This window comes from Capra hircus, chromosome 23, assembly GCF_001704415.2.
Source record: "Capra hircus breed San Clemente chromosome 23, ASM170441v1, whole genome shotgun sequence".
NCBI lineage: Eukaryota > Metazoa > Chordata > Mammalia > Artiodactyla > Bovidae > Capra > Capra hircus.
In genome coordinates, this window is record NC_030830.1 from 17,770,425 (window position 1) to 17,787,230 (window position 16,806).

Below are 16,806 nucleotides of genomic sequence, written 5' to 3' on the forward strand. Positions count from 1 at the left end.
TGATTTCTGTGTTTCCAAGAAACATGAATATGAATTTGCTAATTTTGAAAAACTGATTCGTGTTTAGAAGGTTTAGAAACTGTAGGTGACACTGTTGCTCTCTTTAGGAAAGACATAGTTGAGGATTTATGACACCTTTTTATGCTTCGAGCTGCTCTCTGGGTTCTGTTTAAACAGTGCTCCCTTCAAACTGTGACAGCCCTGCATTTTGGACTTCTTGCTTGATAAAAAGCATTACATTTCCTCCCTAAAACAAGCAAATGACAATTCTTAAAAAACAGCCTCTTGCAATTTTTAGGTTTATTTGTCACTAGATAAAATGAGGCTCTTCTCTTGATCTCATAGAACTTCCTCCGAGACCTCTTCCTCCACCACAAAAAGGCCATTTCAGAGGCTAAGCTGGAAGAATATACTGGCACCATGGTGAGTAACTGAGCAATGCAATCTCTATGAAGACAGCTTTCCCACCGTCCCCCCAGGGCCCAGAAACAGCATTTGGCACAAAATTAAGGTCTCTGTGAGTGTTTGCAGACTAGAAAAATGCATGGAAAGACCTTCAACTCTGGGAAATAGTGACTAAATTTGAGCTACTTTAGTCTCTCTCTTGGGATGAGACTGCATGCATTTGAAAGGGAGCTGCTCATCTGTCCTTGGGGAGACCTGGAAAGTCCAGTTAACATCAGGTTACTAAGCACCAGTCAGTAATAAGTCACACAGAAACAAGGAAACGTGGACCTAGACAACCAGGACCAAACACGGGAGCCCCCCACTCCCTCTGCCCCACCCCCCATGGGTGATTCTACTCATTTAGTACATTCATTTAGAGCAATGGAGAGACAGAAAGCTGGGAAATACATATTCCACCTTTGCCAACTATAGGTATGAGTTTGAGAAACGGTCTATTATTGTTTACTTCAGCTGAAAAATGGGTATTAATAATACCTGATTGCTATGAGGGCAAGTGAGTGGATGCATATGAAATGCTTTGCAGAGCATCCAGGAAATAACCAACATTCAACACATGTTAGCTCTTCCTGTAGCGGCTGTCGTAGTCCCTGTCATTATTTCCTTTTGCCACTCATGCAATCATATCCTAAATGACCTGAGATTATTTCAGCATCAAAGCTCCCTAGAAAATGGTGAAGTAGGAGAAGTTGCCTTTGGTGAATTCATTCTCGCATTCTCATTCAGTTCCTAGCTTGAAGCTTTTCTCCCAGAGCTACTCTGTAATCATCTATATTGAATCTAATCTGGCTTCTCTACCTTTTGTCTCCTCTAAGTCCCTTCCCATTCCCAAAAGTGTGCTTCATTCCAATCAAACTCTATAGTTTCTTAATTAATAAGCAACAAAACTACTGGTAAAGGTTTAATGCTTGTGCAATTGCTATACTTACTATGGAAAGAGTTCCTAAACAGACTCATCTTACTGAACCTTCTGGTGAACCATCAGGGCTGCATATCACGGAGAAGATTAACGGATCCCTGTTAAAATGTGTACTACAAGGTTGACCTATTTAGGCCTTTAATTGATGCTTCCAAATACTGTATTATTTCTAACAACTCTTCTATAGCCTTGGCATTGTTCCTGCTATTCTGTATATCTGATGGTTGAGGCTTAGCAAGGGTAAGTGACTAAGCTACCACCAAGTTGATTTCCTAAACTCCTTCTAAAAATCCGATTAACCGGGAATTGATAAGTTGTCTGGCCTAGCTCAGTCCAGTTACTCAGTCATGTCTGACTCTGCAACCCCATGAATTGCAGCATGCCAGGCCTCCCTGTCCATCACCAACTCCCGGAGTGCACCCAAACTCATGTCCTTCGAGTCAGTGATGCCATCCAGCCATCTCATCCTCTGTTGTCCCCTTCAACTCCTGCCCTCAATCGCTCCCAGCATCAGAGTCTTTTCCAATGAGTCAACTCTTTGCATGAGGTGGCCAAAGTACTGGAGTTTCAGCTTCAGCATCAGTCCTTCCAAAGAAATCCCAGGACTGATCTCATTTAGAATGGATTGGTTGGATCTCCTTGCAGTCCAAGGGACTCTCAAGAGTCTTCTCCAACACCACAGTTCAAAAGCATCAATTCTTTGGCGCTCAGCCTTCACAGTCCAACTCTCACATCCATACATGACCACAGGAAAAATCATAGCCTTGATTAGACGGACCTTTGTTGGCAAAGTAATGTCTCTGCTTTTGAATATGCTATCTGGTTGGTCATAGCTTTCCTTCCAAGGAGTAAGCGTCTTTTAATTTCATGGCTGCAGTCATCGTCTGCAGTGATTTTGGAGCCCCAAAAAAGTCTGGCACTGTTTTCCCATCTATTTCCCATGAAGTGATGGGACCGGATACCATGATCTTTGTTTTCTGAATGTTGAGCTTTAAGCCAACTATTTTACTCTCCTCTTTTACTTTCATCAAGAGGTTTTTTAGTTCCTCTTCACTTTCTGCCATAAAGTGGTGTTATCTGCATATCTGAGGTTATTGATATTTCTCCTGGCAATCTTGATTCCAGCTTGTGTTTCATCCAGCCCAGCATTTCTCATGATGTACTCTGCATAGAAGTTAAATAAGCAGGATGACAATATACAGCCTTGATGTACTCCTTTTCCTATTTGGAACCAGTCTGTTGTTCCATGTCCAGTTCTAACTGTTGCTTCCTGACCTGCATACAGGTTTCTCAAGAGGCAGCTCAGGTGGTCTGGTATTCCCGTCTCTTTCAGAATTGTCCCCAGTTTATTGTGATCCACACAGTCAAAGGCTTTGGCATAGTCAATAAAGCAGAAATAGATGTTTTTCTGGAACTCTCTTGCTTTTTTGATGATCCAGCGGATGTTGGCAATTTTATCTCTGGTTCCTCTGCCTTGTCTAAAACCAGTTTGAACACCTGGAAGTTCATGGTTCATGTATTGCTGAAGCCTGGCTTGGAGAATTTTGAGCATTACTTTACTAGCATGTGAGATGAGTGCAATTGTGCAGTAGTTTGAGCATCCTTTGGCATTGCCTTTCTTTGGGATTGGAATGAAAACTGACCTTTTCCAGTCCTGTGGCCACTGCTGAGTTTTCCAAATTTGCTGGTATATTGAGTGCAGCACTTTCACAGCATCATCTTTCAGGATTTGAAATAGCTCTACTGGAATTCCATCACCTCCACTAGCTTTGTTCATAGTGATGCTTTCTAAGGCCCACTTGACTTCACACTCCAGAATGTCTGGCTCTAGGTGAGTGATCACACCATCGTGATTATCTTGGTCATGAAGATCTTTTTAGTACAGTTCTTCTGTGTATTCTTGCCACCTCTTCTTAATATCTTCTGCTGCTGTTAGGTCCAGACCATTTCTGTCCTTTATCGAGCTCACCTTTGCATGAAATGTTCCCTTGGTATCTCAAATTTTCTTGAAGAAATCGCTAGTCTTCCTCATTCTGTTGTTTTCCTCTATTTCTTTGCATTGATAGCTGAGGAAGGCTTTCTTATCTCTCCTTACTATTCTTTGGAACTCTGCATTCAGATGCTTATATCTTTCCTTTTCTCCTTTGCTTCTCTTCTTTTCACAGCTATTTGGAAGGCCTCCTCAGACAGCCATTTTGCTTTTTTGCATTTCTTTTCCATGGGGATGGTCTTGATCCCCGTCTCCTGTACAATGTCACAAAACTCTGTCCATAGTTCATCAGGCACTCTATCTATCAGATCTAGTCCCTTAAGTCTATTTCTCACTTCCACTGTATAATCATAAGGGATTTGACTTAGGTCATCCCTGAATGGTCTAATGGTTTTCCCTACTTTCTTCAATTTAAGTCTGAATTTGGCAATGAGTTCATGATCTGAGCCAAAGTCAGCTCCTGGTCTTGTTTTTGCTGACTGTATAGAGCTTCTTCATTTTTGGCTGCAAAGAATATAATCAATCTGATTTCGGGGTTGACCATCTGGTGATGTCCATGTGTAGTCTTCTCTTGTGTTGTTGGAAGAGGGTGTTTGCTATGACCAGTGCATTCTCTTGGCAAAACTCTATTAGCCTTTGCCTCTATTAGCCTAAGGCACCAGTTAAACTGGAAGTTGGGGTCGCCTGGCTTTCAGCCCTGGATCTTCTGCCTGTCACTCTGTATTCCGAGTACTCCGAATGCTGTCCCCAGCCAAGGCCGCAGGCCCTGGGAAGGAAGAATTTGGTCTAGACTATGACAACTTAGAAATGGCCTGGATGGGAGCTAAGCCGATGCTCAGGACAGACTCACACCCCAGGCCAGGAAATAATTTGGCTTCCTACTATGTTGACCTGTTTTAATAGCATGCATAATGCTGTTTGAAATCCTTTGACAGGCTTAGCACTAAAGAGTGAGTGGGAAATCCCTGAGAAGCAGGAAGCAATTTCCCACCTACCAGTGTATCTCTGGTTTCCTTTTGTCCTAGGTTCCTGTGAAACTCTCTAATAGCATGAATACTCTGAAAAAGGAAATTAGACTGAAACTGCCTGGGAGATAGAATAATAAGGAGATTACTCTTCCAGTTGGGCATTTTTTTCAACATTGATTTAACATTATTTTAGCTCTGGCCGTTGTTACCTTGATTTTATTAACTTATAAAGCAGACCTTAGGCAGTGAAATTCTTGCACTAAGAATCCCCAGCAGATTTCTAGCATTTCTTTGAATACCCTGACTCTGAGGGGCTTCCTCCCACCTCCAACTAGAATACTAAGCCACTACTTTCTGACTTTTAAACATAGCTCAGCTATTTTTTCCTTACTTTCCTCCACCTGGTTCTTGCTCATCCTTCAAAATTTTGTTAGAAATCATCTTGCCCTCTTCCATCATTTTCTTCTATAGTGGCTCCAAGAGCCTCTCCTCTGTGCTCCTGTAGTATCTTGTGTATTTCAATGTCTTAACATCATAGTCATCTGTTTAATTCACTTTGTAAATATTCACTGAATACCTGCTATGCCTCCAGCACTATTCTAGTCAGCAAGGATTCAGCAGTGAGCAAAACAGAGACTGACACTAATAATAAACATAATAAATAATCAATTACATTGCATGATAGAAGGTAAAGAGTGTCATGGAACAAATTAAACAGTAAACCAGATAGTGCCAGCAGGGCAGCTAGGATGGGAGATTGGGGAGAAGGTGTGATTTTCAACGGGGTGGTCAGGGGTGGGCTTTCAAGATGATGCAGCTTGAGAAAGGACCAAAGGTGCAGCAAGCAGGGCCCTGGGTCAGGGGTGTGCCTAGGATTTCCAGGAACAGAAGGAGACCAGTGTGGCTGGAGCAGAGTAAGAGAGGATGACACAGAGGCCAGACCAAGTCAGGTTTTGGGGGCCATTGTGGGAACTTGGTGGTTTAGTTGGAGGGAGACGGAGGGCTTGAAGCAGAGGATGCCATGAGCTGGCCTTTGTGTTGAAAAGCACCTGAAACGGGCAAGGAGGGAATCAGGGGGACCTCTTAAGAGGCCACCCCTTCATCCAGGTAAAAGGACGGCAGCTTGGATCAGGGCTGGGAAGCAGAAGAGATGAGAACTAGATCTGTTTGAAGATGGAATCAGTAGGATTTCCTGATCAAACAGCTAAGAGTCAAGGGCGACACTGACACTGTTTATGGATCTTGCACTCTACTAGCCTGTGATTCATCTGGGGCAAGGTGGCATCTTATCTGTGTGTTCCTAGCCCTCACACGGAGCCTGGCACACAGTGGGCTCCTTAATTAATTCTGTTATTACCTAATAGACAGCTAGGAATAAACCCTGACAATATTAGTAAACTTTGCCCTTGGGCTCCTCCTGCTTCTCTTCTGTGTGTTCCTCATGAACCTCCGGCCCCAGCGTGATTCCTGCTCCCTCCTGGGGTGTCTTCCACACTACTTACTGCACATGGCTGCATTTTACACAGACCTGACATTCCTCCAGTGGTGTTTCGTGTTCTGAAATTCTCCTTGTTCTCTTTCCTTTTTTAAAACCAGACCCCCCAGGGCAGAACCAGAAAGGGTGCCTGGGAGTGCTGGGCTCCATCCTTAGGTCTCTCACTGGGATCCTTCATCACAGAGTCATCCAGAGGGATCCCAACCAGACAGCGGGGTTGAGCCATGCTGAGCCCAGTGTATGGAGACAGACAGGGAGATGGGAGCCCCACGCTGATGACAGCAAGTAGGAGCTATAGGAGTAAGCACTAGAGCTACAGGCAGCTGAGGAGACTGAGCAGAGCAAATCCAGAAAAGACAATCGGAGCAGGACAAGCCTAGGATTTGTCCTCATGGACTTGGAAGTCACGTCACTGTGTTGCTTTTCTTGAGTCTGAAGTGGTTTTTCAGGTCTGAGGGGTAGGGTCTAACAGTGACCAAGAACACCCGCTCCCTCACCAAAACCCCCACTCTCTTCATGCTTTTCTCTCCAGGTAGAATGTGATCTAGTAAACTAGTTCACACAAAGATGTACGTTCACTCCTTCAACGGCTATTTAGGGACAACCTACCAAGAAAGATATGGTCTCTGACCTTACAGAGTTTTTCATTTGGGAGAAAATTTGATTAAAAAAACAAAGGGAAAAGGAGCAAAAATTCACTCTGGTCCCTCCCTTCCATCCCCGCTGTGCATGTCACTGCCATACTGTATCTACCCGTAAGTAGCAGCCGAGTCCAATTTTCCCTTCAGTCCTTAAATACGTCGACGTCACCTTAAAATGCAATTAAACAATTTAAAATTTTTTCCTGATTTAAAAAAAAAAAACCAAGATGCATTACAATGAAGCAGCAATTCTAGAACTTTAGCAAAGGCAGGACGAGAAAAGTTAGGTGGTCAAAAGGGAAAGGCCAGGGGAAGGATAAATTAGGAATTTGGGATTAACAGATACACACCACTATATATAAAACAGATGAACAACAAGGACCTACTGTATAGCACATGAAACTATTTAATATCTTGTAACAACCTATAATGGGAAAGAATCTGAAAAAGAATATATATACACATACATATGTATAACTGAATCACTTAGCTGTATACCTGAAACATTGTAAATGGACTATTCTTCAATTTTTTTTAAAAGAAAAGGTAGGTGAACATAATTAAAGTTAAACTTTTAAAAGACGCTTTCTTAACATGCAGTACTTTATTTTCTTTGAAACACTGCCAGTGTTGTTCTGGTACTGAATATCTTAATCATAATAATTGAGACTTCCTTTTGTGCTAGGCCCTGTGCAAAGCCCTTTTCAAACACCTCATTTGATTCTTATATGAACTTTATGAAATAAGTATTTAAATAAATAATCTATTTTATAAGTGAAAAAACTGAGGATTACAGGTCAGAGATGATAAGGATGGAGTGGAAATTCTCAGACCCCGATCTATCTTCAAATTGTATTCAAACTGAAACATTTATGACTGGAAGTCTAAGTGCTGAATTATAAAATTGAAAATTTTCAAAAGAGGGAAGGTTAAGCTCTATGAGAAATCAAGAAGAGGTACAAATCCCTATGAATAAAATGAAGAGCAAGGTGAGGACAAGGCCATGTTAGGAGATTAGGATTCTCTTAATATTTTTATAGATAATACAGGAGCTCTGACAGCCAAAAGAGAATTTATTACCCTGAAAAATTGATTTTTCTCCTCATGAAGTACCTAAACAGTCCTCCAAACTGACATCTTATTAAATATCAAAGAGGAAACAAAGCAACAAACCCAGGGAAAATAAAAAGAATAAAGAAAAGATGCTTCAAACAGTAAAAAAAAAAAAAAAAGAAAGACAATGGGGAACAAGAATGGGTTCTACAAAATTGTTCTGGAGAAGAAAGGAACATTGATGGATTAAACTGGGGAAGGGAGAAAGGGAAGAAGAGTGAACTGTGGCTGCATAAAGCCCCAGGGCTCACCTCAGTCAAACTTCCCATCATAAGGGGTAGGAGCAGGCAGGGAGGAGACATGTAGACTGTTTACAAAGCTGATACTTGGCTGAAAAGAGATTCTGCTCATCGCTCATCAGCCCTGCAACCCTAGTTGCCCAAAGCTCTTTTCTTCACAGTCTTATGGTTTACATTTAAGAAACCTCAGGCTGGCAGCCCTTACAATGGAATGCCCTGACCTGAGGAAAATCAATGAAATGAAGATAGAAACAGCAATGTACACTTTTGATGACTTTGAGCTTAGATCCAGAAGCTGAGAGTCCTGAGGGCAGCTGAGGGGAATCCGAACGGTCTTAACCAACTTTTGAGCATCTAGGTTGAGAGACGTCCATGGACCAAGACTGTCCTGTTACTCATGTTGTGTGTCTGTTTCATAGCTAAAACCCCGTGCTGCTTCTGCTCAAGCATGCTGCAGTTAAGCATTCATTTTTATTCCACACTATCCCATGAGGATAGGACCATGATCAATCAAACTCCAGATGACCCCTTATTGGTCCTTTATGCACTGGTGAGATAGATAAGTGTTCCAAGAATCTAGTGAGAGTTTCCACCCAAGGATCTGAGTTTGCCCTGAAAATCAGACCACTTTAATGAGATTCAGGCCTATCTATTTCATTTTTATTTCTTAAATTGCAGAGGCAATTTATACATTTCCAATGAACAGATATGGGAACTGGGCTACAGTTTTTTTTTTTTTTTTTAAGGCCTTTTACATTTCCCTAAAGACTTTTGGGTACACTAACTTTTAGAAACTCAACACTTGAAAAAAAGACTTCTAGGATCTGAGCTTTAACTAAGTGATACACTAAGTGTGAAATCACTTTACTGCTGCTTTAATGGCTTTTCACTGAGCAATGGACACAGTCAGAGCAACAATGCATTAAAGATGTGGCTCCAAGGTTTAGCATTAAATGCTTTATTTAGACATGACCTACTAAATGAATTCAAATTGACCCAAATAAGGATTGGTGTATTTCAAAACTGTTTGAAACCTGAAAAATGAACAAGTCAAGGCAGAGCATCCAATCAGAAGAGAAAAGCTAAGGTCTGCAACCTTGTCTCACCTAAACTCCTAATTAATGTTCTGTACAAGGAAGGAAACTATTAACAAATTCCAATTATGACACCTAATTAAGAGAGGCTGCTAACACGTGGCAGGGGGGAAGATTAGCTGCCTGAATAGATTATTATTAGATAATACTGAGCTTTTGAAAATGTAAGCTCATACATGTGGGACATACTAAACTCATATACCTAATTAGAGCATGGAATGTGAACTACTGCAAAAACAATGAAATCTGAGAATGTGTCACACAAAGAGAATATCCCCATCCTCTAGCCTGTCCAAGCTCTCATTCTTCATCCTTCATGCCTGGATTATAGCACCTAACTTCCAGTTGCTTCCTTCCCTAGGTCTCTGATCCAAGCCAACCTAAGACACAACTGGGCTTCTTTTTTTTTGAATTTTTATTGGAATAGAGTTGATTTCTCTGTTGGTTTAGACAGTAAAGAATCTGTCTGCAATGCAGAAGACTGGGGTTTTATCCTTGGGTTGTGAAGATCCCCTGGAGAAGGGAATGGCTACCCACTCCAGTATTCTTACCTGGAAAATTACATGCATAGAGGAGCCTAGTAGGATTTAGTCCACGGGACTGCAAAGAGTTGGACACAACTGAGTGACTAACACTTTCACTTTTTACAATGTTTTGTTAGCTTCAGATGCACAGCAAAGTGAATGAGTTAAACACTTTTTTAGATTCTTTTCCCATATAGGCCATTAGAATACTGAGCAGAGATCCCTGTGCTATACAGTAGGTTCTTATTTTTTTCTATTTTACATACGGTTCAGTTGCTCAGCTGTGTCTGACTCTTTGCAACCTCATGGACAGCAGCACACCAGGCCTCCCTATCCATCACCAACTCCCAGAGCTTACTCAAACTTATGTCAACTGGTTTGGTGATGCCATCCAACCATCTCATCCTCTGTCATTCCCCTTCTTCTGCCTTCAATATTCCCCAGCATCAGGGTCTTTTCAAATGAGTCAGCTCTTCACATCAGGTGGCCAAAGTACTGGAGTTTCAGCTTCAACATCAGTCCTTCCAATGAACACTCAGGACTCATCTCCTTTAGGATAAACTGGTTGGATCTCCTTGCAGTCCAAGGGACCCTCAAGAGTCTTCTCCAACACCACAGTTCAAAAGCATCAATTCTTTGCTGCTCAGCTTTCTTTATAGTCTAACTCTCACATCCGTACATGACTACTGGAAAAACTATAGCCTTGACTATACGGACCTTTGTTGGCAAAGTAACGTCTCTGCTTTTTAATATGCTTCTAGGCTGGTCATAACTTTCCTGCCAAGGAGTAAGTGTCTTAATATCATGACTGCAATCACCATCTACAGTGACTTTGGAGCTCACAAAAATAAAGTCTGTCACTGTTCCCATCGTTTCTCCATCTATTTGCCATAAAGTGATGGGACCAGATGCCATGATCTTAGTTTTCTGAATATTGAGCTTTAAGCCAACTTTTTCACTCTCCTCTTTCACTTTCATCAAGAGGCTTTTTAGTTCTTCACTTTCTGCCATAAGGGTGGTGTCATCTGCATATCTGAGGTTATTGATATTTCTCCTGGCAATCTTGATTTCAGCTTGTGCTTCATCCAGTCTAGCATTTCTCAAGATGTACTCTGCATATAAGTTAAATAAGCAGGGTGACAATATATAGCCCTGACGTACTCCTTTTCCTATTTGGAACCAGTCTGTGGTTCCATGTCCAGTTCTAACTGTTGCTTCTTGACCTGCATGCAAATTTCTCAAGAGGCAGGTAAGTTGGTCTTGATGATGTATACCTGATGATGTATTCCCATCTCTTTCAGAATTTTCCAGTTTGTGGTGATCCACACAGTCAAAGACTTTGGCATAGTCAACAAAGCAGAAATAGATGTTTTTCTGGAACTCTCTTGCTTTTTCCATGATCCAGCAGATATTGGCAATTTGATCTCTGGTTCCTCTGCCTTGTCTAAATCCAGCCTGAACATCTGGAAGTTCACATATTGTTGAACCCTGGCTTGGAGAATTTTGACATGGAGGAGATGTCAGAATTACTAGTGTGTGAGATGAGTGCAATTGCACAGCAGTTTGAGCATTCTTTGGCATTGCCTTTTTTGGGGATTGGAATGAAAACTGACCTTTTCCAGTCCTGTGGCCACTGATGAGTTTTCCAAATTTGCTAGCATATTGCTAGCATATCAATATGCTAGCATTTGCTAGAATATCAACACTTTCACAGCATCACCTTTTAGGATTTGAAATAGCTCAACTGGAATTCCATCACCTCCACTAGCTTTGTTCACAATGATGCCTCCTAAGGCCCACTTGACTTCACGTTCCAGGATGTCTGGTTCTAGGTGAGTGATCACACCATCATGATCAGCTGGATCATGAAAATCCCTTTTGTACACTTCCTCTGTGTATTCTCGCCACTTCTTCTTAATATCTTCTGCTTCTGTTAGGTCCATACCATTTCTGTTCTTTATTGAGCTCATCTTTGCATGAAATGCTCCCTTGGTATCTCTAATTTTCTTGAAGAGATCTCTAGTCTTTCCCATTCTATTGTTTTCCTCTATTTCTTTGCACTGATCACTGAGGTAGGCTTTCTTATCTCTCCTTGCTATTCTTTGGAACTTGCACTGATCACTGAGGAAGGTTTTCTTATCTCTCCTTGCTATTTTTTGGAACTCTCAATTTATATACACTCGTGTGTCTATTTCAACTCCAATCCAAATTTATCCCTCCCCTTGAAATCTCTTTTCCTCCATGTTCACCATTATGCTACTGATGACCTCACCCAGTGTCACGGTTTTAAATACCAGCTAATGGTGACCTCCTCCAGTTTATAGCTCTAACTGAGAGTACTTCTCTGAGCTGCTTGCATATACTTGAATGTATGTCTCCAGCTGGATGCCCAATATGCCTCTCAAACCTAGCATATCCAGGACTGACCTTCTGACCCTCCCCTAAAGACCTGCTTCATTGGGGATCTTCCTCAACCCAGTGAATATGAATTCCACCTTTCAAGCTGCCCCTCCTTTGGGACTTATCTGAAATCCCATATCCTTTCTCAGTATTCTTCAGTATTCTAACACATTGTTCTGTTTCTTTGTCTCAGTGGTCAAGGAGATAATGCTGAATCTTATTTCAGATATTCATTTTTGCTGCTCCAATTACATTGTAAGCTCCTAAAAGCCTGTACCACCTTAATGATTTTTGAGAGTCTCTCACAGTGCCTTGCATGTTGTTAGACACATGGTAACTATTCAACATTTGTTGCCGTTCTTTAGTCGCTCAGTCTTATCCGACTCTCTTATGACCCTGTGGACTATTGCCTGCTAGGCTCCTCTGTCCATGGGATTTCCCAAGCAAGAATACTAGAGTGGGTTGCCATTTCCTTCTCCATGGGATCTTCCTGACCCAGGGATGAAACCTGTGTCTTCTGCATTGACGGTGGATTCTTTAGTGCTGAACCACTAGGGACACCCAATTATTCAACATACAATTCTTGACTTAGTAACCTGGGAGGGGGCTCTAAATCCTTTTTGAAAGTGTACATGACAACAATATTTAGACTTTTTAAAAATGAGAATGTTTTTAAGTAAATAAAGAAACAAAAGCACCTGTTAAGGAGTGATTTCCAAAAATATTGGTTAAAAAGCAAGTTGCAAATAATACATAGAATGTGGTCCTATTTGTTCCCCCCTACCAAAAAAAAATTGAGAGGTATATTAAAATGTTTAAAAATTTTCTGAAAGGATCCAGTCTATGAGTGGTAATTATCTCTACAATAAGGATGGGAGGGACTTTTCCTTTGTACTCTTTGATCTGAACTATCTGCATATTTTTGACTTTGCACTCTATCTCAAATTATCAATTAACAATTGTTAAAAAAAATTCATGGACTGTAGTCGTACCTTGGACCTATTGTTTCTGGTAAGAAGTTATGATTAACCCAGTAATGGTTTTAAATGAATTTGTATTTACAATCACTATGGCATCTACTGGGGCTTCCCAGGTGGCCCAGCGGTAAAGAATCCACCTGCCAAGCAGGAGGCATGAGTTTGATCCTTGGGTTGGGAAGATCCCCTGGAGAAGAAAATGGCAACCTACTTCAGTATTCTTGGCTGGGAAATCCCATGGACAGAGGAGCCTGGGTAGGTTACAGTACATGGGGTCACAAAGACTCAGACACAACTTAACGACCAAAGCACCACCAGATGGCACCTATGTGGATCTTAAAAATTAAGATAAAGCTATTATTCATTCTTAGGAGAATGCTGGGTATAAGTACAGATGCTGAGGGGTCTTTTGCCTAAGAGGGGGACCTGCTGGCCTACAGAATTTAGGAGTTTGTCAGTAAGTCATTGTGTTCCATTTCAAGAGACTTTATAGAACCTTTCATGTACTTAGTACTGAAAAATGTGGGGATGAAAATGGAATCTTTTTTTTTTTTTTTAACTATTTGGCCTTGTTGGGTCTTACTTGCGGTATGAGGGATCTAGTTGCAGCATGGAAACTCTTAGTTGTGGCATGTGGGATCTAGTTCCCTGACCAGGGATTGAACCTGGGCCCCTTGCATTGGGAACATGGGAGTCTTAGCCACTGGACCACCGGGGAAGTCCCCAGAATGGAATCCTGTCCCCACTGCGACCCCCATGAACCACCAAAGCCCTGCATGAGCAACTTGTACCATGAGCAAATGTCCACAAAGGTCAGAGGGAAATGCACATAAATAGATTTTTTTTTTTGCTTTCTCACAGAAAGAAGGGCAATCAGAAAAAGTAAATACCATATCTCTGGCATAATCTATGGTGCCAGATGTTTTCTTTCATAACCAAAAATAAAGCATGTACCACATTAACTATGAGCTGTCCACAGCCAGTAAAGCTAAGAGCCTGGTTTATGGAAAGAGTTCTTGTGACAGATAAGCTTGGATTCAAATCTTGCTACTTTCTTAGACAAATTAATCCTGCTAAATTCCAGTTCCCTGCCTGTATGGCGTGCAACTATTTCTTCTAAGAATGTGGTGATGATTAAATGAAATTAAAATATGAAGTGTTGGCTGCTCTACAAAAGTTCACTATTAGAGTTTTAAAAATTAAGAAACCCTTATGTCCCCTGCCTGCCACAGAAATTGCCAAACATTCAAAATTCACCAAATGTACTTTCTTGAGTTAGTACAGACCTATTTACAAACAACTTTCTCAGTTACTGAGATCATGAATTACTAGGAGCTTACTCCTCCCTCTCTCTTACAAACTGGTTATTTTCTGAGATCTTTTCGTAATTGAGTTTGGGGAGGAAGAAAATCCTGATAAATTCATATAACCAGATTAGCAACCATTGTATCTTTTCAAGATGGCTTCTGTGTTTTAATAAATTTTGTAATACACATTTGTGATGCCAAGGTTTGGGGAGAATGGGATTTCAAATTCACTTCAAATAGTAAAAATAAACTTGATTTAGAGAGTGAGGATGTTACGCCCAGAGTCCGAGTCCCCAAAACTGAGAGAATAAGACATCCACAGCAATGCAAAAGCATGAAGGGGGTTTTATTTCTAGCTCGAGCTAGGGCTCCCGCCACATTCAACGCAGTGGAGTGGAGCAAGGAGCCCCGAGCCCAGATTTACAGCAGTATTTATAGGTTTTAGAACAGAGAGTTGGCAAGGGCTGATTGGCTGCAGGAGTTTCCTAGTATTTACTAATTGGCTAATCTTTATTGGCTGTAGGGGTTTCCTGGTATTTACTAATTGGCTATTGGCTGCAGGGGGATGTCTTTTACGTCCTGATAAACTCAAACCAGGTTATGGGGAGTATGCTGATTAGACAAGTCCCGGCATCCGTGGGGATGACCTCACTGGGCAATGACTCAGCCTTTCCCGTGAGTCCTACCTTAGTCCCTGAAGCCTATCATGGCGTTTGTTAGGTCCCAACAAGGAAAGATGAAGAAAGGACTTATGTGCTTTTAATGTAAAAATCTGTTAGATTTATCCTCAGATTATCTCACTGCTTCTTCTTCCCTGTACAGCCTCCTCATAAGGATATATTTAGAAATATCCTACACCACCAAAATGTTGCTAAGTCACAAAACCCACTCCTAGTACAACTTAGATGTGTAAAAAATGTGTCTCCTCTACCTTGCCTAAACCAATCTGGTCTTCCCTATTTTAATTTTTAATCTTATCTTGTTTAAAGCTTAGTCTGATTTAATAAATTTAAACAGCCTCTTTGAGTAAGGAAGAACTCAGCATCTTAGACTTCTCAGCCAGACCCTTCTCTAAAAATGACATCAAGGTGGATAAGGAGAGAAAAGTGGCCCTGAGAACCTCATGGTGAAGGGGAGGAGTCCAGGTCCCTGGATACACTGCTCTGTTTCCAGGGTGATGCCTCCTGACCACACAGTTGCTGCTACCTTGCTGATGCTCATGGTTGAAGCCATCCTTTAATTTCTGCTGAATGCAGACCACTAATTCTCTGCCACACCCTCCTTCCAGCTTACTGATTCAGTGACCCACCCCTATCCTCTGACCCACATCATCTCATACTCAGCTGGCTCCATGGAAGGCCTACTGGTCCTTGAGTCAGCATCCAAATCCTTGGGATCTCAGAGTGTCCGGGGAAAGCGAAGCCACAGCAACTCTCTACACGCAGTGTTGTCCTTCTGTAGCCAGTGCCCTTCTCCCTCCAGAACCCCTTTTCAGTAGTGAGCTCACACATCTGTCTACTTCCCTCTCATCTCTGCCTCACTGTCTCTCTTCCTTCCTACAGTCCTCTGAGGCTTATAGAGGGAGACTTTCTACTGTGTCATATCCTCCTTAGCTACTTTTGCCTTCATGGAAAAAATATTTCTTCTATCCTCTGTAGGGAGAGACCCTATGAGTCAGCCTCAGCCAATTTAATATATAATCAGAAGAACAAACTAGCAAAGCACTTTAATGACTTTCAAAATAAATTCCCATTACATGTATTTCTTACAGTCCTTTCCCCTTCTGCATTCCAGATGAAGATCTTTGACAAAAATAAAGATGGCCGGTTGGATCTTAATGACTTGGCAAGGTGAGTAGCATGGAAGTGGTATCAAAGATTCAGAAACACATTCCTAGGAGTTTAAAGACAGCACACTATCCTTTCTGAAAGGTGAGACTTGACCTCCCAGGACCAGTGAATATCTTATGTTCCATGGCAAAGATAATTAAGGTTGCAGACAGAATTAATGTTGCTAAGTAACAGACCTTAAAATAGACTCTTCTGAAACATCTGAGTGGATGCAATATGATAACAGGGGTCCTTTAAACATGGAAGGAGGAGGCAGAAGATCAGAATCACAGAGAAATTTGTTATATTGCTGTCTTGAAGTAGAGGAAGGGGCCATAAAAGAATGCAGGTAGCTTCTAGAAGCTGAAAAACGCTAGAAAACAGATTCTCCCCTAAAACCTCCATAAGGAATACAACCCTGTTAACACTGTGAAACACCAGTGAAGTCCATTTCAGATTTCTGAGTTCCAGTACTATAAGATATTAATTTGTGTTGTTTTAAGCTACTACATTTATGGTAATTTGTTACAGCAGCAATAAGGAACAGATTCAATGACAAAAAATTCCTAAAATATTTATTCATGGGAATCTTCTTTCTCTATCCCTAATTCTGAAATGAAGCCTTATTACTCTATATAGAAGGCCATTTCCAAAGGAAGGTGAAGTCGCTCAGTCATGTCCGACTCTTTGCGACCCTGTGGACTGTAAGCTACTAGGCTTCTCTGTCCATGGGATTCTCCAGGCAAGAATACTGGAGTGGATTGCCATTTCCTTCTCCAGGGGATCTTCCCGACCCAGGGATCGAACCCGAAAAAATGTCTAAAAACTCTAAAATATGATGTCAA

General features: G+C 41.4%; 1 protein-coding gene across 1 annotated transcript in view; it reads left to right on the forward strand.

The window, feature by feature from the left end:
• Nucleotides 1–16,806, forward strand: part of SCGN (secretagogin, EF-hand calcium binding protein) — a 51,751-nt gene that overhangs the window by 23,833 nt on the left and 11,112 nt on the right. The window contains exons 6-7 of the mRNA XM_005696770.3: nt 346–423; nt 15,927–15,982. Of these exons, the coding sequence (XP_005696827.1) occupies nt 346–423; nt 15,927–15,982 (134 nt within the window). The remainder of the gene's footprint in view (nt 1–345; nt 424–15,926; nt 15,983–16,806) is intronic.